The sequence below is a fragment of the Aethalodelphis obliquidens genome, unplaced genomic scaffold (assembly GCF_003676395.1).
Source record: "Aethalodelphis obliquidens isolate GAN/ISIS:26980383/991018 unplaced genomic scaffold, ASM367639v1 scaffold53, whole genome shotgun sequence".
NCBI lineage: Eukaryota > Metazoa > Chordata > Mammalia > Artiodactyla > Delphinidae > Aethalodelphis > Aethalodelphis obliquidens.
Genome location: NW_020837997.1, coordinates 7,369,415 through 7,391,711, shown reverse-complemented (window position 1 = coordinate 7,391,711; position 22,297 = coordinate 7,369,415). Strand labels below are relative to the sequence as shown.

The 22,297-nt window shown below is 48.4% G+C and overlaps 1 protein-coding gene and 1 non-coding gene across 5 annotated transcripts in view; one reads left to right on the top strand and one right to left on the bottom strand.

Annotated features, from left to right (window-relative positions):
- Window positions 1-5,372: 5,372 nt before the first annotated feature.
- The window catches only part of SLC44A2 (solute carrier family 44 member 2 (CTL2 blood group)), a 28,065-nt gene continuing 11,140 nt past the window's right edge, over window positions 5,373-22,297 (top strand). For 2 of the 4 annotated variants that reach the window (XM_027085168.1, XM_027085166.1), the window contains exons 1-2: window positions 5,373-5,483; window positions 19,640-19,688. In XM_027085168.1, coding sequence (XP_026940969.1) covers window positions 5,453-5,483; window positions 19,640-19,688 — 80 coding nt within the window. In that variant the 5' untranslated portion in view covers window positions 5,373-5,452. Of the gene's footprint in view, window positions 5,484-19,040; window positions 19,169-19,639; window positions 19,689-22,297 lie in introns of those variants that run through there. The other 2 variants (XM_027085164.1, XM_027085167.1) reach the window with 2 other exon arrangements.
- Window positions 9,637-9,708, bottom strand: TRNAE-UUC (transfer RNA glutamic acid (anticodon UUC)). The gene has a single exon. It is a non-coding gene; the product is annotated as a tRNA-Glu (tRNA).

Below are 22,297 nucleotides of genomic sequence, written 5' to 3'. Positions count from 1 at the left end.
TGTGTGTGTGTGTGTGTGTGTGTGTGTGTGTGTGTGTGTGTGTGTGTTGGAGAATAAATGGGGGGCTGTGAGGCAGGGAGATCAGAGAAGGAGCTGACATTTGAGAAAGTCCTGAGGGTAAATGGTGATGTGATGAGATCCCATTACTGCCAGGGACTATTTGCCGATCCCTTAACTGTGCTGAAGTTCATGGGCTTCCCATCCCTGAATTTCCACCATGATCTTCAGAGCAGGGGCAACCCAAGGGAAAGTCCCACTGCAGAGCCTGGCACAAAGCTGGTAATAGTATTGTTTCTGTTGTTGTTCGTGTGTGTGCTGGTTGAGTGCATGGGCTCTGGACCTTACGGCTTAGGCTCAAGTCCTGGGTATGCAAGCAGCCAGCTGGATGGCCTTGGGCACCTGGCTTCCCCTCCCTGGATCTCGGTTTGCACATCTATGAGATAGTTAAAACTGCACTTTACTATAACCAACAAGGACCTACTGTATAACACAGAGAATATATTCAATATTATGTAGTAACCTATAAGGGAAAAGAATCTGAAGAATAATGTGTGTGTGTGTATATATATATATATATATATATTATAACTGAATCACTGTGCTGTACATCTTAAACTAATATGATATTGTAAATCAACTATACTTCAATTAAAACACACACAAATAAATTAAAAAGAATAGGGGGGCTTCCCTGGTGGCGCAGTGGTTGAGAGTCTGCCTGCCGATGCAGGGGACACGGGTTCATGTCCCGGTCTGGGAGGATCCCACATGCCGCGGAGCGGCTGGGCCCGTGAGCCATGGCCGCTGAGCCTGCGCGTCCGGAGCCTGTGCTCCGCAATGCGAGAGGCTCGCGTACCGCAAAAAAAAAAAAAAAAAAAAAAAAAAATAGGGAGGGATCAATCAGGAACTTGGGATTACATACACACACTACTATATATAATAAGGTAGATAACCAACAAGGACCTACCGTATAGCACAGGGAACTCTACTCAATATTCTGTGATAACCTATATGAGAAATGAATCTGAAAAAGAATGAATGTATGCATATGTATAACTGAATCACTTTGCTGTACACCTGAAACTAACACAACATTGTAAATCAACTATACTCCAATAAAATTTTTTTAAAAACCTTGCAAAATGAAAAAAAAAAAAGAGAAAAAAAGGAAAAAAAAAACCAGAACAAAATATAAACAAACACAGTAAAAAAAACCACTGCTCTTTCCTAATTAGGTTACAGCGCAGCTCAGCTGAGTTATGACATGCAACACGATGCTTGGAACTGTGCCTGCGATGGAGCCTCCCAGCTCATCAGCTACCGTGGACCCTGGGTTCCACCCTAAGATTGTTGGCAGGGAAGCTTGTGGTGGGGAGGGTAAAGGAAAGGGAAAATAAATCTCAGCCTGCCTGAGAATGATCGTGCTCCACAGAGGGAGGGAGGGTCCTGCAGGGCCTCTAGGGGGAGACACTCAGCTCTCCCATGCTTAGTCCCTCCTTCACCAAACCCAGCCCCGGGTCTTTATCAGTCTCTGAAGGGGGGATGGGCATCCCCACAGGGGACCTGAGGAAGGAAGGAGAGAGTACAGCATCTATCAGAACCACCCACTCCTTCTAATATCATCCACTGAGCACTTACCTTCATGTCCTCTTACAGAGAAAGAAACAGAAGCACAGAGAGGTGAAGCCACTTGCCCAAGACCACACAGCAATTGAGCCAGAATTGGAACCTGCGTTGTGGAGTTTGAGAGCTAGGTCCCAGCCCTCTTCTGTCTCATTACAGGATACAAGCATTACTATTACTAACAATAGCTAACCCCTATTTGGTGCTCACTACACTCTGGGGCTCCCCTAAAAGTCTCCAATGTGGGAGACAATGTTCTGAGTTAGGAAACCTGTTATCTCCATTTGACAGATAGGAAAACTGAGGTTCAGAAAGAGTGAATGATTTGTACAAAAATCACCCAGCCAGCGGAGGCAGACCTGGAAATTCTAGCCCTGCAAAGCCCAAGGTTTTAGGTTGCCTCTGCCCAAAAGAGGGGTGTCCTTCGTGCCTCCACCAGCCCCTTGCTCAGAAGGTAAACTGGGTGGATTGAGGACACTGCCAGTCCCTCGCCCCAGCCCCAGCATCACTGAACATTGCAAGGGCCCTTCTCCTGGGGCCCTCAGATGTTTTCAGGCAGTAAACAGAACCTAAAAGCCTGGGCCCAGCGCCCTGGAATCTGAAACTCAAGGTCTGTTTGGCTGAAAAATTCATGAGCCCAAAAGCTTCAGTGGGATCAGAGAACAGAGCAGCTCTGTGTGCCCAGCTGCCCCACTGCAGCTGCAACCTCCCCCGTCCCTAGAGGCTGAGGCCCTGCCCCAGTTCCTCCTAGATGCCTACAGGGACCTTGCCTCTAGACACCCCCCTTAATCTCTTTTCCACACCACTAAAGGCATCTCCCTGAAACTCACAGTCCTATGGCCCTCCCTCACCCTCACATAGCCCAGGGCTCCCCAATGCCCTCAAGCTGCCCTGCTTGACAAAGTTTGACCCCTGATGACCTCTCCCAGGAGGCACGCTTGAACCCATTGACTCAGACACACTGACTCCGCCTGGTTCTCACTCAGCTCTCAGGCCTCCTCTTCAGAAGCCCTTTCTGACCTCCCACCCCCTGTCTAGGTCAGATCCCTCCTCTTTGCTTCCCAAGTCTCCTGTGCCCCCATCACAACTGTGTTGCACCGTATTTTTAAAAAGCTATTTTAAAAACTTTTATTGTGCTAATATATATTTACCACATAAAATCTGCCATTTTATCCATTTTAAGTATCCAGTCCAGTAGCATTAAGTACATTCACATTGTTGCACAACCAACACTGCCACCCATTTCCTGAACTCTTTTTCTCTTTTGAAACGGAAACTCTGTCCCCAGTAAGCAATAACTCCCCATCCCCCTCCCTCCATCCCCCGAGGCATGCGGGGTCTTAGTTCTCCAACCAGGGATCGAAACTTCACCCCCTGCAGTGTAAAGGTAGAGTCCTCACCACTGGACCGCCAGGGAATTTCCACGGAATCTATTTTTTGTTTTTTTTTATTTAATTTTATTTATCTATTTTTGGCTGCGTTGGGTCTTTGTTGCTGTGTGCGGGCTTTCTCTAGTTGCGGTGAGCGGGCTTCTCATTGCGGTGGCTTCTCTTGTTGCGGAGCACGGGCTCTAGGCGCCCAGGCTTCAGCAGTTGTGGCTCGCGGGCTCTACAGCGCAGGTTCAGTAGTTGTGGCTCACGGGCCCAGCCGCTCCGCGGCACGTGGGATCTTCCCGGACCGGGGCACGAACCCGTGTCCCCTGCATCGGCAGGCAGACTCTCAACCACTGCGCCACCAGGGAAGCCCCCTGGAATCTATTTTTTGAAATAGAGTTTTCATTACCCAAGAAACGCATGAATACTTTCTTCCACTAAAGAGACAGAGAGAAAGATAGATAGAACATGATAGATTAGGAAAAAGTCCCCTTTGCCTCCCCTCCCCCATCCTGGTCCTTCTGACATCCCCTATAAAGTTGAAATCTTTTTCTGTTGTTATGTGCAGATGTGTGTCTGTGTGTCTGTTTGATGTATCTCTCTCTCTTTCTCTTTCTCATGCCAAAGGTAACCGACTAAAAACAACTTGCTATTTTTACTCACCAATAGGACCTGAAAGCCTAGCTGAGCTACTCTGCAGGGTTATGGCTGAGGGGTGTGGAATGTATGTGGAATGTGAAGTTAGCCTTCACGCGTTCAAATTCTTGTTCAGCTCAGTGCTCACTAACTGTGTGTTTGTGGGTAAATTAATTACCCTCTCTGCGTCACTTTCTGCAGCTGGAAAATGGTTGCAAGGAGTAACACAAAATACTTAATAAATTGCTTAATCTCCCTGTGTCATTTTCCCCAATGGGAAAAAGGTGATAAAGATTTAATGAAAAGCACTTAATACCTCACCTGATGCTGACTAATCTCCTTAAACATTTACTCTTGCACTAACCTGCAGGGCCACCTCCTTCTTTCTTAAACTATTGAGATATTTCCCACTATTAAAATGTAACATATATTAAGAAAGGGCAGAAGTCAAGTAACTGTGACAAACTGAACCCATCTGTTTAACCACAGTCTTGTTTCTGCCCCCGCAGGAAGTCACCCTATGGCCTTTCCTGCCAATCACTACTAACAGCAAAGGCCACCTCTGATTCGTGTTCCATGGGTTGATTAGCTATGCCTGTTCTAGAACTTCATATCAAAGTCTCTGGCCTTTTTCACTGGGCATAATGTCTTTTTTTTTTTAGATTCATCCATGCTGTGGCAGTTACCAATAATAGTTCATTCCTTCTTCTTGCCGAGGAGTATTCCATGGTATGGATGGACCATAGTTTGACGAACCATTCACCCATTGATGGACACTGGACACTTGGGTTGCTTCAAGCTAGGAGCCATTATGAATAAAGCTATTACAGAGCTGCTATGAACATTTGCATACACATTTTGCGGGTTTCTTTTCTATTCTTTCTTTTTTTTAGTGGTTTTGGTTTTATTTTTCTTGGGTAAATACTTAGGAGTAGAATGTCTGGGTCATATGGTTGATGCCCGTTTATAAGAAACTACCAGATCTTTTTTCCAAGTAGTTGTACCATTTTACATTCCCACCAGCAGTGTAGGAGAGCCCCATTTGGTCCAGATACTAACTAACACTCGGTACCCTCAGTATTTTGAGTTTTAGCTATTCCAGTGAGTATGTAGTGGTGTTATTATCAAGTTTTAATTTGCATTTCCCTAATAATTTCATTCTTTTCATCCATTGTATGGTGTTCTCTTCTGTTGTGTTTTGTTGTATGCACCCCTCAATTGGTGGACATACATGTTCTCCACCATTTTTTACAAGAACTCCCAAAACTGCAGGTAACACCTTTTGGCACGTACTCGCCGTGCATATGGTTTCTCCAGGATCAGTGGCAGAGAGGAATCATATAGGGTGAACACGGTTTGGATTTAATCTTTCTGCCAGAGAACATTCTGACCCGCAGCATCAGCTCACCCCGCTTGATGTTACCAAACTCTAAAATTCTTGCCAATCTGATGAATGAAAAATAGCATCTTTTTGTCTGTTCACTGGCACACAGTCGACACTCAATATCTATCTGGCGAATGAGTGGATGGATAGATTGAATGAATGACGACTGCTCCTTGCCCACTAAACGAACCTAGAGGGTCTCTCTGAGAGCCCAGATAGGAAACAAAGGTTGGGGCTCCACCCCTTCCCGAGCTCGACCCCGCCCCTGGGTCCCGCCCCCACCCGCTCGGGACTCCCATTGGTGGGATCGCGAGGGGATGACCAGGTGGGAGGGGCGGGCCCGGACCCGGGGCGGGGCGCTGCAGCCCGCGGAGCCTCTCGCCCTGCCGGGCTGGGGTCGCGCTGGCTCAGACTCCCCTCCCCGCCCGCCGCGGCCATGGTGGACGAGCGGAAGGACGGAGCCTACGGTAGGAGGGCCTCTGGCCCGCGGCCGCCTCTGCTGAGTTCGGGGGCCTTGGTGGGGGGAGACATCCGAGATCTTAAACAGCCGCGCTGCAGCTGGGGGCCTCCTGCTTCCCGGCCTTGCATCCTGCTCTGCGCCGAGCCCACACCCACCTGCTCCAGCCAGGTCGCCCTGCATCCCCTCTCGGGAGCCCCTGCTCCCCCTCCGGCTGATGGGCCGGGACACACGGCGCATGCTCCGCCCGGGGAGGTCCCGTTATCTGGGCGGCTCGATGCAGGGCGGGGGAGGGGAGGCACGGCGACCGGCGCTCGGAAAAGGACCAGGGCCCCAACCTCCCCAAATCCTCCTCTTCCAATTCCCTTTATCCACTTCTTCCTCCTGCTCACACTCCCTTAGAAGTAGCCGTTCCGGGCTTTCGGCCAGATGGGGAAACTGAGGCAAGACTAGGCAGACCCAGTGCTGGGGTGGGAGGCGATCGGGTCTCGCCCGCCGTCTGTGAAGGGCGGAAACAAGGGCGCCACCGGCGAAGGGACAGGAAGGAAACAGGAAACAATTGAGAAACTTTCCCCGCCCTGTGCAAGGAGCCGGGGGCGCTCGCTCCCATTTCGAGGGGTCCCAGCGACGGGACCCCCTCCCGCGAACCTCTGAGGGCGGCCTCTGGGCCTATGGGATGGGGCAAAGATGAGGCTTCCTCCCCACCCACGCCCTGCAGAGCTTCCCTTCCCAGGGTTCCACGGAGGGGTGTGCGGTCCTCAGTTTCTCTTTTCTCCTCCATTTTGGGTCCCCAGGGCTCAGGTGGGCACACGGCCCACGTGGCACTGCCTTGGGCTAAAGGGGCTCTGCCACCCCTCCTTGTGTGTCTGAAACTTCCTGGAAACTGTGAGACCGAAGGGCCTTGGGGAGGGGGCCGGAAACCGCTCAAAAATAATCAAGAAAAACGAGCTGGCGAGAGCTGTGCCTCCCTCCCCCCAGGGACTGTGGCCTTCAGAGGCTGCAAAGAGAGACAGATAGGGGAGGCTGGGCTCTCCCTGCCCAGCCCAGCCAAGGGCCTGGCAACTGCACAGCCTCTCCCCTCTCTGCTTGAAGCTGCCAGCCCAGACCTCCTGAGGGGCCCCCTTGCTCTTGGTTTTGGCCCAAGCCCCAGACCCTGTGGCTGCCCGTGCTGTGCGTCCCTTCGGTGTGGCTGGCTGTCTCTGATCTGGGATTCTCTGCCTGGGGTCCTGCCTGCCTGTGGGCAGCACCTGAGGGATCTTTGGTCTCCCTGAGGCAAGCCTGGGGGCAGAGTGGACAGTGATATGATTCACCCAGCCTTGAATTTGGCCAGAGGCAGCCAGCCATGCATGGTCTTGCCAGGAACACACAGGAGACAGGGGACCTATGTGCCCAACAGACCTTGTGCTGGGCACTAGAAGCACATTCCATCGACAAATATGTATTGAGCATCCTTCAGGCAGTGTCTAGACACGGAGAACACAGCAGTCAACAGAGTGGAAAAATTCTTGAATAAATACGTAATTTTAGGTAGGAGTGTGTGTGTGTGTGGTGGGGGGAGGATCATCTGGGATTATTTTAGGTGACCAAGGGCTGGAGGTTGAGCCAGCCATGGGAAGCTTTAAGCAAAATGTGGCAGAGGGAACAGCAAACAAACTACACAGTTGCTTAATTATTTCTCTCTGTGAGGCTGGAGAGTGTGAGATGGAGACTTCAGCTGGGTCTTGCAGCCAGGCCCTCAACTCCTCCAGAGGGGCCACATGGCTTGAATCCTCAGAGTGGGCCGGGGGTGGTGGTGTCTTGCTTAGTTTGTAAGTAGTCCATTCTCATCAGAACCAAAAACCTAGGGCCCTTGCTCTGCCCTGTGAAATCAGATAACAAGATTTCCTTTGGGAACAGTGTGGTTTGGAAAGAGTGGCTCACAAATCCTCCCCTGTACCCCAGTGCCTTCCCATCGGTCATTGTGAATTTAGTGGGTGATATCAGACAGACATAGGCTCAAATCCTGGTTGGTTCTGATACATACAAGCTGTGTGGCCATGTGCGAGTTGGTGACCTCTCTGAGACTCTGTATCCTCATCTGTAGGGCTGGGCAGACTGTACTGGCTGGTGGGAAGTGTTTTGCACAGTGCCTGGTAAGCTGTACGTGCTCAGGAGGGCTCTGGGACTGGTGATACTGGGGACATGGATTTTTCCATGAGCTGCTGGAGAAGCAGCCCTATCTGTTGAGGCACATACTTGGACAAGACTGGGCAGGACAGAAAGCTCCTTCCCTATCAGACACCATATCTAGAGAAAGGCAGCATCTCTGAGGAAGCCAGGAAATGGCTCCCGGCCCCGACGGATGTCAACAAGGGGCACTGCCATCCTTCCCAGCCCACTCTTGGCATGAGCAGTATGGAAAAAGATTCTAGAACCTAAAACAATAGACTCTGATGGGGTTCGGGGACTGGGAAAAAAGTCATGGTCCTTGTTTTAAAAGCAGATTCCATGGCTTACTCGCTAGAGAGTTCAACTCAGCCAGCAGTAGGGCTCTGGCATCTGAATTGTTAAAAATATTGTGGAAGAGGATATTGTTAATTGTAACTTTTGCAGGGGAAGAGATAATACATTCACATGCTTCAAAAAACAAAAGATAACAAGCTTTATCATGAAAAATCTCCCTCTTGCTCCCTCTCCCAACATCACACTTCATTCTTGGGATGCATCAGTATTACAACATCTTGTGTTTTCTTCCAAAGTCTAGGCCTTAGACCTTTGCATGCAATTATATACATATTCTTTATTTAGTGGCTTTTTTCCCCTTTTACAAAAATGTCAGCAAATCCCTAGAGTACTAGCTTCATGAGGCAAGAAGGCACGTCTGTTTGGTTTGAAGGTGTATCCACAGTGCCTGGCACATAGCACATAGTAGGTGCTCAACAAATATTTGTTGAATGAAAAGGTGTTTGTTTCACATCGTGTTGCTTTTTTTTTCCTTTTTCTTAATATATGTCGGAGATGATCCCTTTCTCACATCAGCACCTGGAAACCCTCCTCAATCTTTGCTGATGGTTGCATTAAGCTGTGCATTTGTGGGTGGACCCTCTTACATTGAACCAATCAAGCGGAATATTTTAAACATTTTTTTTAAGATGAAATTTCATTTTATTTATTTAATATATTTTGGCCCTGCCGTGCAGCTTGCAGTATCTCAGTTCCCCGACCAGGGATCAAATCTGGGCCATAGCAGTGACAGCACCAAATCCTAACCACTAGGCCACCAGAGAACTCCCTAAAGTTTTTATTGAAGTAGAAAATTCATACGTAAAAGGGTATAGATTCTAAATGTATGAGGTAACCAGCATCTAGAGCAGGTAAAAAATATTACCAGTTTCCTGAATCCCCTCATGCCCAAGGAGGGCCTATCATTATTTTTTTTAATTTTTTTGTTTTTATTTTTTTAATTTTATTTTTGGCTGCATACGGTATTTGTTTTTCTCTTTTTGGCTGCGTTTGGTCTTCGTTGCTGCACTCGGGCTTTCTTTAGTTGCAGCGAGCGGGGGCTACTCTTCCTTGCAGTGCATGGGCTTCTCATTGCGGTGGCTTTTCTTGTTGCGGAGCACGGGCTCTAGGCATGCAGGCTCAGTAGTTGTGGCTCGCAGGCTCTAGAGTGCAGGCTCAGTAGTTGTGGTGCACGGGCTTCATTGCTCAGCGGCATGTGGGATCTTACCTGACCAGGGCTCGAACCCGTATCTCTTGCATTGGCAGGCGGATTCTTAACCACGGTGCCACCAGGGAAGCCCGAGCGCCTATCATTATTAATATATTTTTAAAACTTTTTGTGGTAAAATACATAACATAAAATTTACCATCTAAACCATTTTTAAGGGTATAGCTCAGTAGTATAAGGTATTGTTATTACAGTGTTGCACTGTGGCCTGGACTAAGAATGGCTCTTGTATTTTTAAAGCGTTCTTAGAAGAATATGTGATAGAGATGACATTTGAACCAGAAAGCTTAAAATTTTTAATACCTGGCCCTTAGAAAAAACTTGTAGATCTCTTGTAAGAACCTTCTCATCACTCCAGAAAGTTCTCTCCTGCCCCTTCCCAGTCAATCCCCAATGGGAGAATAATAATAATAATTATTATTTTGACCACACCACGCAGCTTGTGGGATCTTAGTTCCCCCACCAGGGATTGAACCTGGGCCACGGCAGTGAAAGTGCCAAGTCCTAACCACTGGACCACCAGGGAGTTCCCAGGGAGGATTATTTTTAAACAGGATTTGAAGTTCTTTTATAACAAAATTAATATATTCTCTCTGCTGGGCTGGGGGTAGGGGCTGAAAATTAAAAATAAGCCCTCAGCCGCACAGAAGATTTTAGCTTTCCAAGTGAAAGAACCCTTCACATACCCTCAGCTAGCTGTCCTCACCCCGGAGGTAAGACAGCCAAGAAGACTCTTTCCAGAGCTTAGACTGTTTATTTCTGTGTGTATGTGTGGCATCTGTATCTTTTTAAAGCTCCTCAGGCTGGTTTAATGAGAAAGGGTACTGTTCCTAGGGTGGGCTACTATGTTCCCTTGTGAGATGAAGAGCCTTGCAGATGCAAAACAATGTCTAATTATGTTAGTTTGTGAAATAGCAAAGTGAGGAACAGGGTGTGTAACAAAACAGGGGGGATGAGGGATAAACATCTAGAAATCTACTTAGGTATGTGCCCTGTGGACAGTGTCTAGAAGGGAAACCAGTGAGAGGAACTGCCCCCAGGGAGAGGAAGTGAGGGCTCTGGGCCAGGGGTGAGAGGGAGAGGGATTTTTCTTAGTCCAAAGGCTTGTTCTGCCTGAAGTTGTTTTTTTGTTTTAGTCTTGATAAGCATACAGTTTACTTAACATAGGCAAGTTCATTCATAACTTCCTTCAGCAAACATTTATTGTGCAGGTACCATGTGCCAGGTTCTGTCCTAGACCCTGGAGATCCAGCACTTGTCAAGCTGAAATTGTAGAAAGGAACCCAGACAAGATACTAAGATGAATGGGGAAAATTCCCACAATGTCAGAGAAGGTGCTCTGGAGAAAAGTTTAGCAGGAAGGAGGGATAGGAGTGATCTATAGGGCCTGGAAGCACGGTTTAAAATTTCAAACAGGATCAGAGAAGGTCATCCTGAGGTGACCAGAGGAGTGAGAGAGGGAGCTGTATAGAATGTTTCAGGCAGTGGGCAAGGCATGTGCAAAGGCCCTGGGGCTGGAGCGTGTCTGGTGTGTTTGAGGAGCAGCCAAGAGGCGCTGTGTGGCTGGAGTGGAGAGATCAAGGGGGTAGAATGGGAGGAGGTGGGGGCAGAGAGGGGATGGGCAGAGTGTACAGGGCTTTGTGGGTCATGGGAGGACTTGGGCTTCTGCTCTTTTTTTTTTTTTTGGCCGTGCCACGTGGCTTACAGAATCTTAGTTCCCCCACCAGGGATTGAACCTGGGCAGTGAAAGCGCGGAGTCCTAACCACTGGACCACTGGACTGCCAGGGAATTCCCTGGGCTTCTGTTCTGAGAGAGGTGGGAGTCATTGAGTTCTGAGCAGAGGAGGAACCTAGCCTGACTCAGGGGTTCACAGGTACCCCCTGGCCTTTCTGGGGTGCAATGGCAGAAGCCAGGAAACCAGACCAGAGGTGATAGCACTAGTCAATGGACATGAATCGCCTTGTAGCAAGGGGCTAAATAAATGAACACATCTACAAAAAAGTTAAGAAGAGTTCTGACTCTCAGCCAGGTTCTGGAACCCAGGATTGGCTCTGTTCCAGTCCCAGCTCCATTCTTCTAGCTCTGTACTAGCAGAGACCTTTAGTATCCCTGAACCTTTCATATCTGTACCTTTTCCATATCTGAGCCTCAATTTCTCCATCCAGAAAATGGGGTTAATGACAGTATCAGCTCCCTCTCGGGGCTGCCTCAAGGGTTCAGTGAACTCATGTGGGTATAGCACTTAGCTCAGAGATGGGTCTACAGTAAATGCTTAGTTAATTGGAGTTATTCACAGAGCACACATTTCAAGAGCATGGTATAGATAACCAACAAGGAACTCTGCTCAATACTGTGTAATGACCTAAATGGGAAAAGGATTTGAAAAAGAATAGATAGGTGTATATGTATAATGGAATCATTCCGCTGTACACCTGAAACTAACACAACAGTGTTAATCAACTATACTCCAATATAAAATAAAAATTGAGAGAATTCCCTGGCAGTCCAGTGGTTAGAACTCTGCGCTTTCACTGCCAAGGGAGGGCCTGGGTTCGATCCCTGGTCAGGGAACTAAGATCCCACGAGCCTCGCAGTGCGACCAAAAACAATTGAAAAAATTTTTGGAAAAAAAAAAAAAAGAGAACATGGTGTCAGGACCAGAGTTCAAAATCTCAGCTCCTGCCGGCTGTGTGATTTCAGACAAGTCACAAAGCATCTCTGTGCCTCCATTTCTTCATTGTGCCATCCGTCCTCAGAGCTTCGTTGAAAGGATAAAATGGATTCCTAGAAGGAAATAACTGCTTTGGTGCCTGGCACACAGCAGGTGCTCTATCTTTGGTCCTATCATGGTGGCCAGTAGAATCACTTCTAGCTTTCCTACCCCAACCTTTTGTCAAAGGGATTTTTCTGGGCAGCTGGGATGCCTATTACCCAGGCAGGGATTTCTGGGAAGGCAATGGTGAGCTGGCCTGGCTGCATGGGCGAGGCCCTTGGCTGTTGTAGGCTTTGGGGACTTGGCCTGTATCCAGAAGCCTCAGGCTGGGTGGCACTTGATGTCCTGGCACGAGCATCGTGACTGGGTAGCCTGTATCTGTTTCCTTATCTCCTACACCCACTGAACCGGGTGGGCCGGCCGTCGTACTCAGCAAGGCTGGGACCCAACGGCCGCCTCCCCTCCCCGATCCTGGTCTAACGGTCCGACTTTCCCATGCCTTCTCCCCCACCACTGTCACATCTTTAGCTCTGCCTCTGCCAGTATCTGCCCACAAAAGGCCTGGGTTGGAGCCGGAGGGACCTTGGTTTGATTCAGAGCTCCATCCCTCACCAGCTATGTGGTCTGAGCACGTGGCCTCAGTTTGCCCCCTCTGTCAAATGGTACCGTGCTCCTGGTTAGCATTTCTTTTTTCTTATTTTTTTGTTTTCTTTTGGCCGTGCCGTGGCTTGCGGGATTTTAGTTCCCTGACCAGGGATCAAACCCGAGCCCTCGGCAGTGAAAGCGAGTCCCAACCACTGGACCACCAGGGAATTCCCCTGGTTACCATTCCTTAAAACCTTGTACCCCAGACCTGTGCTAAGTGCTTTTTGAGCACCAAGCCCTGGCAACAGCTACCAGTAAATGCAAGGATGAGTCCCATTCTCCACACAGGAAAACGTTAGCCTGGAGAGGGAAAGGGCTTGTCCATTTCCCCACCCACATTACCGGGAATGGATGACATGCCTTTACCACTGCCGGTTGTTGTAAGCAGAGCACATGAAACATGCTGGCACAGACGGGCTCAACACGTGTGGGTTGATGGCTTAGAGACCAGGGGGCAGCGAACTGCTGTAAAGGGCCAGAGAGTCAATATTTTCACATACAATCTATGCCTGCTACTCGAGTCTGCCATAGACCACAGACAACATGAAAGCAAGCAGCCATCAACAATACGAAAACGGGGACTTCCCTGGTGGTGCAGTGGCTAAGAATCCGCCTGCCCATGCAGGGGACACGGGTTCGAGCCCTGGTCTGAGAAGATCCCACAAACCACGGAGCAACTAAACCCGTGCGCCACAACTATTGAGCCTGCTCTCTAGAGCCCGCGAGCCACAATTACTGAGCCCTCGTGCCACAGCTCCTGAAGCCCGCGTGCTTAGAGCCCGTGCTCTGCAACAAGAGAAGCCACTGCAATGAGAAGCACGTGCACGGCAATGAAGAGTAGCCCCTGCTTGCCACAATTAGAGAAAGCCCGGGCACAGCAACGAAGACCCAGTGCAGTCAAAAATAAACAAAATAAATTTATTTAAAAAAAAAAACAATATGGAAAGACCATTCCTAGTGCTGAGCCATATGAAAGCATGGTGGATGGATTTGCCCCACAGGGGACGGATGGTTTGTCAACCCCTGGCCTAAATGGTTAAGACACCGTGGTAGGGACTTCCCTGGCTGTCCAGTGGTTAAGACTTCACCTTCCAGTGCAGGGGGTGTGGGTTCGATCCCTGGTCGGGGAGCTAAGATCCCACATGCTTTGCAGCAAGAAAACCAAAACATAAAACAGAAGCAATATTGTAACAAGTTCAATAAAGACTTTAAAAATGGTCCACGTCAAAAGAAAAAAAAATCTTAAAAAAAAAAGACACTGTGGTAGGCAGGATAATGGTCCCCCCCAAAGACATCCATGTCCTAGTTCCTGGAACCTATGAATATGTTACCATACACGCATAAGGCACTTTGCAGATGGGACTAAATTTAGGATCATGAGATGGGGAGATTATTCTGGATTATCCAGGTGGCCCCAAGGACAAGGGTCCTTATAAAGAAAAGAGGGGGACTTCCCTGGCTGTCCAGTGGTTAAGTCTCTGCGCTTCCACTGCAGGGGGCGTGTGTTCGATCCTTGGTCAGGGAACTAAGATCCTGCATGCCACGCGGCGTGGCCACAAAGAAGAAAAGAGGGAGGCAGGGGAGTCAGAGGAGAAGATGTAGCAATGGAAGCAGATGTGGGCTTAATGAGAATGCTGGCTTTGAGGGTGGAGGAGGAGGAGGCCACGAGCTGAGGAATGAGGGAGGCTTCTAGAAGCTGGAATAGGCAAGGAAACGCAGCCCGGCCAGCACCCTGATTTTAGCCTAGTGAGATTCACTTTGGACATCTGATCTCTAGAACCATAAGATAATAAATTTGTGTTTTGAACCACCAAGTTGGTGTTAATTACTTACAGCAGCCATAGAAAACACTAACTCAGGAGCTGGGTGGCCCAGCTCTGTTGCTCACCATCTTTGTGGCCACCAGCATGTGTTTCTCTCTGGGCCTCAGTTTCTGCATCTGTCAAATGGGGGTAATGATGGGATCAACCTCACAAAGTTGCTATAAGGGTGAGCTGAGGTAAACCGTGTAACGTTTTAGAAAAGTGCCTGGCAGACAGTAAACGGGTCAGAAATGTGGAGGCACTGGGGCATTCCACTGTTATTATTTTGCAGCATTTTTGCAAAGATTCAGCAAGTTTCCATCCTCAGGCTCAATTATCAAACCATTAGTATTTGCCTTGCCCCTCCCTCCGTCCCCACTTGGCTAATGTTAAAATGAGAGTTAATGGAACCCATCAGATGACAGTACCTTGTTCCCTCTTATATTTCCTGAGCCACCCACAAGGCAATGCCCTGAGCCAAGGCTACACCAGGTGCCTCTCTTCTTCTTTAGTTCCATCTCAAAGAGGGATAACTCAGGTTCACACAGGAAGGCCATAGCCCATCTGTCCCATCCACGGCCACCAATTTCCCTGAGAGCTGTCTGAGACTTCCCCATGTGTCTTCCCCTCCCCAGCCCGGCCTCATCATGCTCCTGTTCAGACACCCTCAGTGGCTTCCACTAATTCATCAGAACTGGAGTAGGGACTGACCACTTGTTGCTTGGTGACTGGGGGAGCCACTTCCTCTCCGTGAGCCTCGGTTTCCTCCGCTGTAAAATTGATGTGTTTTGGCTGCACCGCGCGGCTTGTGGGATCTTAGATCCCCGACCAGGGATTGAACCTGGGCCCTCGGCAGTGAAAGCGCTGAGTCCTAACCACTGGACCGCCAGGCAATTCCCTAAAATGGGTTGTTGATAGGATCACCCGTATTGTAAAGAGCTCTGCGCCAGTGTCTGAAAGATATTCCTTGGTTCTTAACCGCTGGACTGCCAGGGAAGTCCCAGCCCCAGCTGTTCTTATCTGATGGTTCCCACTGCCAGTTTGGCTGACATAAGAAACTTCCGGCACTCCTTTCTCTCTTCCCCCACCCACCTTACCTGTCTCACCTGCTATCAGATGGTAGAAATATGCTCTTGTGTTTTCCCATCCTACTTGTCATAGTTTTGAGTTTTATATTTTTGCATGATTAATCCATGTGGAATTTGTTTTGCTATGTGGTGGGAGTGGAGTTAACTTTATCTTCTTCCAAATGAGCAGTCAAGGCTACTGACTGATTTATCCTTTCCCTGCCAACTGGAAATTCCACTTTTATCATGTATTCAATTCTTATATGTATAAAATTCGAAAATTAATTTTTTAGATACGTGCACCCGGAAAACTCAAAGCTGCATTTTTATTTTCAGTTTTAGCTGTATTATACATGGATTATATATCGTGGTTATTCATTTAACAAACTCTGACTGAGTGCCTGTCTTGTGCCAGATGCTATGCTGGGTGCTGGGGACAAAGTTATGAACAAAACAGACATAAATCCCTGCCCTTGTGCAGCAAACAGACATGGGGGCAGACAATAGTCAATGTGTAAATGAGTCAGAAACAAAATAAAATAGGGTAACAGGAGAGAAGGGGGAAAGGGTGCTGTTTTATTTTATTTTTTTAAATTATTTATTTTATTTATTTTTATTTTTGCCTGCACTGGGTCTTCACTGCTGTGCGCAGGCTTTCTCTAGTTGCGGCGAGCAGGGGCTACTCTTTGTTGTGGTGCGTGGGCTTCTTATTGTGGTGGCTTCTCTCATTGCCGAGCACGGGCTCCAGGCTCGCGGGCTCAGTAGTTGTAGCTCGTGGGCTCAGTAGATGTGGCATGTGGGCTCTACAGCACAGGCTCAGTAGTTGTAGCGCACGGGCTTAGTTGCTCCACAGCATGTGGGATCTTCCCAGACCAGGGCTCGAGCCCGTGTCCCCTTCATTGGCAGGAGGATTCTTAACCTCTTCCCCTCAAGGGTGCTGTTTTAGACAGGATGGTCAGAGAAAGCCTCTCTGAGGAGGTGATGTTTGAGCTTGAAGGAGCTGGAGCCAAATGACTGTCTCAGGGAAGAGCTTTCCGGGGAAAGGGAACAGCCAGAGCAAATGTCCTGAGGTGAGACTGTGTCTGGTGAGTTTATAGTCTAATCAGGGGGGACATGGGCCGGTGGTGGCCTGGGTGAGGGCAAGTCCACCATCCTCCTGGGCAACAGATGCCCATTGAAGGAGACCCAGCCCAACCTCCCCCGATTTTTTTGCTGGCATATTTTGGGGGTTGAAATTCAAAAAGGAAAAAAATATATATATGCATCATTCTTTTCTCAAAAAATTTAAAAAATTTTCCACGTTAAAACAGTCGCTATACTAGTGTTTGTCCCCTATTTAGAAGTAGACGGTTAGATGGCAAATAGAATTTCTTGACATTTTATGAAGCCCTCATGGTCAAAACCTTTAATAAATGTGAAAAAGTTTAAAAAACAGTATACAGTGTAACCAGTATAACCTACAGTATAACCAAGGTGCCAGTGAGGCTGGAACAGAGCAAGGAAAGGGGAGAGTGGGAGGCGTGAAGGCAGGGAGGAGGGGATAGGGCAGAGCAGGCAGGGCCTTGTGGGAATGGTGAGGAGTTGGGCTTATGGGAGCCATAGAGGGTTCAGGGCAGAGGAGGGAGTGCCCTGACTCGGGTGTCCACAGGCTCCTCTGGCCCCTGTGGGGGAGTGGACAGTGGGGGACAAGTGTGGGAGCTGAGAGACCAGGGTGGAGGCACCTGCGCTGTCCAGGCAGGAGACGACAGCCGTGTGACAAGGGTGGGAGTCAAACAGCGGGTGGGAGTCAAACAGCGGGTGAGAGTGGTTGGATCCTGAATAGATTCTGAAGGCAAAGCTGATGTGAAGCAAAGAGAGACGTGTCCCAGGTTTCCAGCCTGAGCACTCAGGAGGACAGAGCAGCTTGGGGGACAATGGGGGCTCGATGTGGTCATGCTGAGTGGGAGGTGCCCATGAGACCCCCATGTAGGGTGCTGGGGGGCAGGTGTCACAGGGTCGTGCCGCTCAGGAGTGAGGCCCTCCCCAGGGACCCATATTTGAGCATCATCAGGGCGGAGCTGGTGGCTGAAGGCCGGAGTTTGCAAGAGTGTCCCCAGGGGACCTAGCGTATCTGGGAAGAGAGAGGCTGTGGCCTGGGCACTGCTTACACTGGGCAGGGTGGGACCAGCCAGCCTTTGGGCTGGCAGGGACTGTGGCAACTACAGGGCTACTTTGGGAGGCCTGGTCACCCAAGGGCATGGCTTGGAGCCTCGGGCCTCGCCTGTTTGCTGAAGCCTGTGGGCCAGGGGGTAGGTGGGGCCTCCACAGCTAGAAGCCACTGCGGGGGTGGTATGACATTTCTCTAGGCACAAGCTGAGCTGGTGACCAGAGTCCCATCAGGGGGTGCCTGACTCTGAGGCAGCAGGTACGATTACTGAGCACCAACTGTTCTCTTATAACCCCACGCTGGCTGTATGCTTCACACTGGATATCTCTTCCTGCTGACTACACCCTGACGCCGACTGTATCATGCCATGTCACTTGTAGAGCTGGTTGTACTGTGAAGTATACAACTGGCCCCAAGGGCTGTTGGGAGATGCAGTTTGAACAGGCACACAATCAAGAGAGTATACAGCTGGCGCAGGGGTGGATGGTTGGTGTAGGGGGTGTAGCCAGCTGACTGGGAATGCTATGCTGACTGTGTACCTTCACACCAGCTGTATAACTCCCCGCTGACTGTATACGTCCCACCAGCTGTATACCGCTACCCCTACTGTACACCCCACACTGATTAAACACCCCGAATTGTATACCTCCATGTGGGCCATATACCCCATGCTGGCAGTACCCCCATACCTACTGTATACATCCATATCAGCTGAGTATTCCTACACTGACAATATACTGCTTCCATGCCAACTGTATACTTCTTGGTATCCCATGCCTGGTCTTGGTCTGGTTTTGGTTTTATGCTTTAGACCCATTTCACAGTTGAGGAAGCTGAGGCTCAGAGAAGGTAAGGCCCTGGCCTGGGGGCTGTCAGTCCTAATTTGGCAGTTTTCCAGAGACAGGGATGTGGCTTTTTATATGGACTGTCCCAATATTTAACTGTTGGCATTTACTTTTTAAAAATAATGCATCCACAGGTTGGAGAGTTTTCAGCCCAAATACTCTGTCATTGGTTGTTCGGGTTAAGCCAGCTGCCCGTTTTGCTGTGCCTGGCTAGACACTGACCTCGCTATGCCTCAGTTTCCATACCTGGAGAATGGGACAGTAATTAGGCGCTTTCCAGGGTTGAGAGATGTTCTAGGGCGGTGTCGCCTGGTTGGGGGCAGGGGGCTAGCCCAGGCCGCAGGGTGAAGCCACAGGGTGAAGCCACAGAATGAAGCCACAGAGTTCCCCGGGTGGGGGCTGGGCGGCCGGGGGGGGGTGCGGAGAGGGCTAAATTGGGCTGCGGGTGAGTGACGGGAGCAGCTGCCGCCCCGCCCGGTCCTCTCCTCCCTCCCTCTCTCCTCCCTCCCTCTCTCCCTCCCTCCGTTCCGTGGTCCAGTCCGTCTGAGGCAGCAGCTCTGCTAGGGCCGGTCTGACTGGTTTGGGCCGCCCCGCCTGGCTCTGCTGGGAGGGGCCGCCGTCCATCGGTCCCTCGGTCCCTCCCTCCCTCGGGACTCCTGCGCGTCTGGACCCGAGGGCAGAGAGGGAGCGCGAGCCGTCAGTGGGCCGTCGGGGCAGGGCGCCCGCAGGGATGGGGGGCGAGCGGCAGCATTACTACGGGAAGCACGGTAGGCAGTGCCCCGCTCCCGCGCCCGGGCCTGGCAACTTGGAGGGGGAGGGGGCACCGGGAGGACCCGGGATGGGGGGACGAGGGGGGAGCGGAATTGCAGATCTCGACCTGTACCCCCCCAACCCCCCATCGTCACCTGGCAGCACCCTTCACCCCAACGCCCACCCAGAGGTCCCTCCAAACTCCCTCATCCGAAGGGTCTGTCCTCGCAGCCTCCCCAGGACTCCTGTGAGAACCATCTCCAGATCCCACCTTGGACTCTCCCCTCTCCACCGGGCTCGCTGGTAGCCTTTTTTCCAGCCCCCTCCCAGTGAGTGGTCGTCAGGTGATAAATCGGGCTGTTCACAGAAAATCCTCAGGATCTCTGAATCTTACTTCTCCGTGGCCAAGACACCCCTAGGAACATCTGGGGAAGGGTGGTCTGCCACCCTCATCTTGGATCACTCAGCTCAATCTTGCTGAATTTCAGGAACACCACAGAAGTATGACCCCACCTTCAAAGGACCCATTTACAACAGGTAAGCCGTCTGGGTTCCTGAGAGGGGAGGGGTCTCTACTAACACTGCCTCCACCCCTGTTTCTTTACACACCTCCGCATTTGTACTCCAACAACCTGGTGATAAATATTTGCAACTTAACGATAAAAGAACTTAAAAGAATGATAAAAGAACGATAAAGGAATTTCCTTAATATACAAAGTCTTTACAAATGAATTTTTAAAATTCAGGCAAAAGACTGGAACAGATCATTTACAGAACAAGAAATACTGTAAACAGTGGAGTTATGGAGAAATGCTCAAACTCACTGGAAAGTAAAGGAATGTAATTTAAAACAGTAACCAAACAGAATTTCCCCATCACAGATTGGCAGAGGCTAAAACGATTGACACACTAGGGTATACAGAAGTAGAAATATAATGTTGTACACGTGAAACTTACATAATGTTATAAATCAATGTTACCTCAATTTTAAAAAGATTGACACATATTCTGCTCTGAAACTAATTGATACAGTCTTTTTTGAAGGGAATTTGGAAATATGACTTTTTCTTTTTTTTTGATGTACAGCTGTTTGTTCCAGAGATTAAAATTCTATGAAAAAAATTCTCCCAGTACACCGTGCATAGATGGGCAAAATTGTATGATAATGCTTCCTTTTTGAAAATGGCAAAAACCAACAATCTGAGTTGCATCTCTTGGAACTAGTTAGATACATTACAGTGCATCCTTAGGTTATTTTATTACACAGCTGTTAAAATGTACAAGAGCCTTTATAAATAGTCACTTGGATCCCTCTCAATATATTAGTGAAAAAAACAAGACACAAATAGTGGGTGTATCATAATCATACTTGAGTTAACCAAAAAAGTTTTTTTGGAAAACATTTGTACCAGTGAATAAAGAACTCACTAGAAATCATTAAAACAGGTTACTCCTGGAGAGGAGGGTTATGTGGGAGACAGTTCTTGGTTATGTACATTCCTGTGTGGTTTAAATTTTATCATGTTCGTATTTAATCTTATGATAATAGTTTAATTTTTTCTTTTTAGTAAGTGCTAACATGGTTGGTGAAACTTACGGGTTTTTGTTTTCGTTTTTTCTTCCAGTTTTATTGAGATATAATTGATATACAGTACTGAATAAGTTTAAGGTGTACAGCATAATGATTTTTTAATTTAAAAAAATTTTTTTTAATTTTTGACCGCGTTGGGTCTGTGTTGCTGTGTGCAGACTTTCTCTAGTTCTCTCGAGCGGGGGCTACTCTTCGTTGTGGCAGGCGGGCTTCTCATTGCGAGGGCTTCTCTTGTGGAGCACGGGCTCTAGGCGCGCAGGCTTCAGTAGTTGTGGCATGTGGGCTCCGTAGTTGTGGCTCGCGGGCTCTAGAACGCAGGCTCAGTAGTCGTGGCGCACGGGCTTACTTGCTCCGCAGCATGTGGGATCTTCCCAGAGCGGGGCTTGAACCTGTGTCCCTGCATTGGCAGGCAGATTCTCAACCACTGCGCCACCAGGGAAGCCCCAGCCTAATGATTTGATTTACATATATCATGAAATGATTACCACAAAAAGTTTAGTGAACATCCATGATCTCATATAGATATGAAAGAAAAGAAGAAGAAAAAAATAACTTTTCCTTGTGATGAGAACTCTTAAAATTTCCTCTCTAAACAACTTTCACATATATCATACAACATTATATTTACCGTGTGTACATTACATCATTTATTTACCTTATAATTGGAAGTTTGTACCTTTTGAATACCTTCATCCAATGCCCCCTTCCACTCCCCAACTGCCACCTCTGGTAGCCACAAATCTGATATCTTTTTCTATGAGTTAGTTTTTTTTTTTTTTTTACATCTTTATTGGAGTATAATTGCTTTACAATGGTGTGTTAGTTTCTGCTTTATAACAAAGTGAATCAGTTATACATATATTCCCATATCTCTTCCCAGTTAGTTTGTTTTTGAAGTATAATTGACCTACATCACTATGTTAGTTCCTGGTGCACAGCATAGTGATTCAGTATTTCTATGCATTACAAACTGATCACCACAAAATAGCTTCACTTTTAAAAAACATTAATATGCTATGCTGGTAAGGATGTAGGGAAATGGGCACTTAATCAGAAGAGAGCTGAACATTGCTGCAACCTGCTTTGAGGACAGTGTAGCATGAGGTATTAAAACTTATTTTTTAGTTTTTTTATTGAGTTATAATTAATATACAATGTTATATTAGTTTCAGGTGTGCAACATAGTAATTTGATATTTTTATACATCATGAAACGATCACTGCCATCAGACCAGTTACCACCCATCACCATACAAAGTTGTTACAATATATTTTTTTTAAATATTTATTTATTTATTTGGTTGTGCTAGGTCTTAGTTATGGCAGGTGGGCTCCTTAGTTGCAGCTCGTCGGCTCCTTAGTTGCAGCATGTGGGCTCCTTAGTTGTGGCTCCAGGGCTCCTTAGTTGTGGCATGCATGTGAGATCTAGTTTCCTGACCAGGGATCGAACCCGGGGCCCCTGTATTGGAAGCATGGAGTCTTATCCACTGCACCACAAGGGAAGTTCCCAAAGTTGTTACAGTATTACTCACTGTATTCCCTATGTGTATATTACA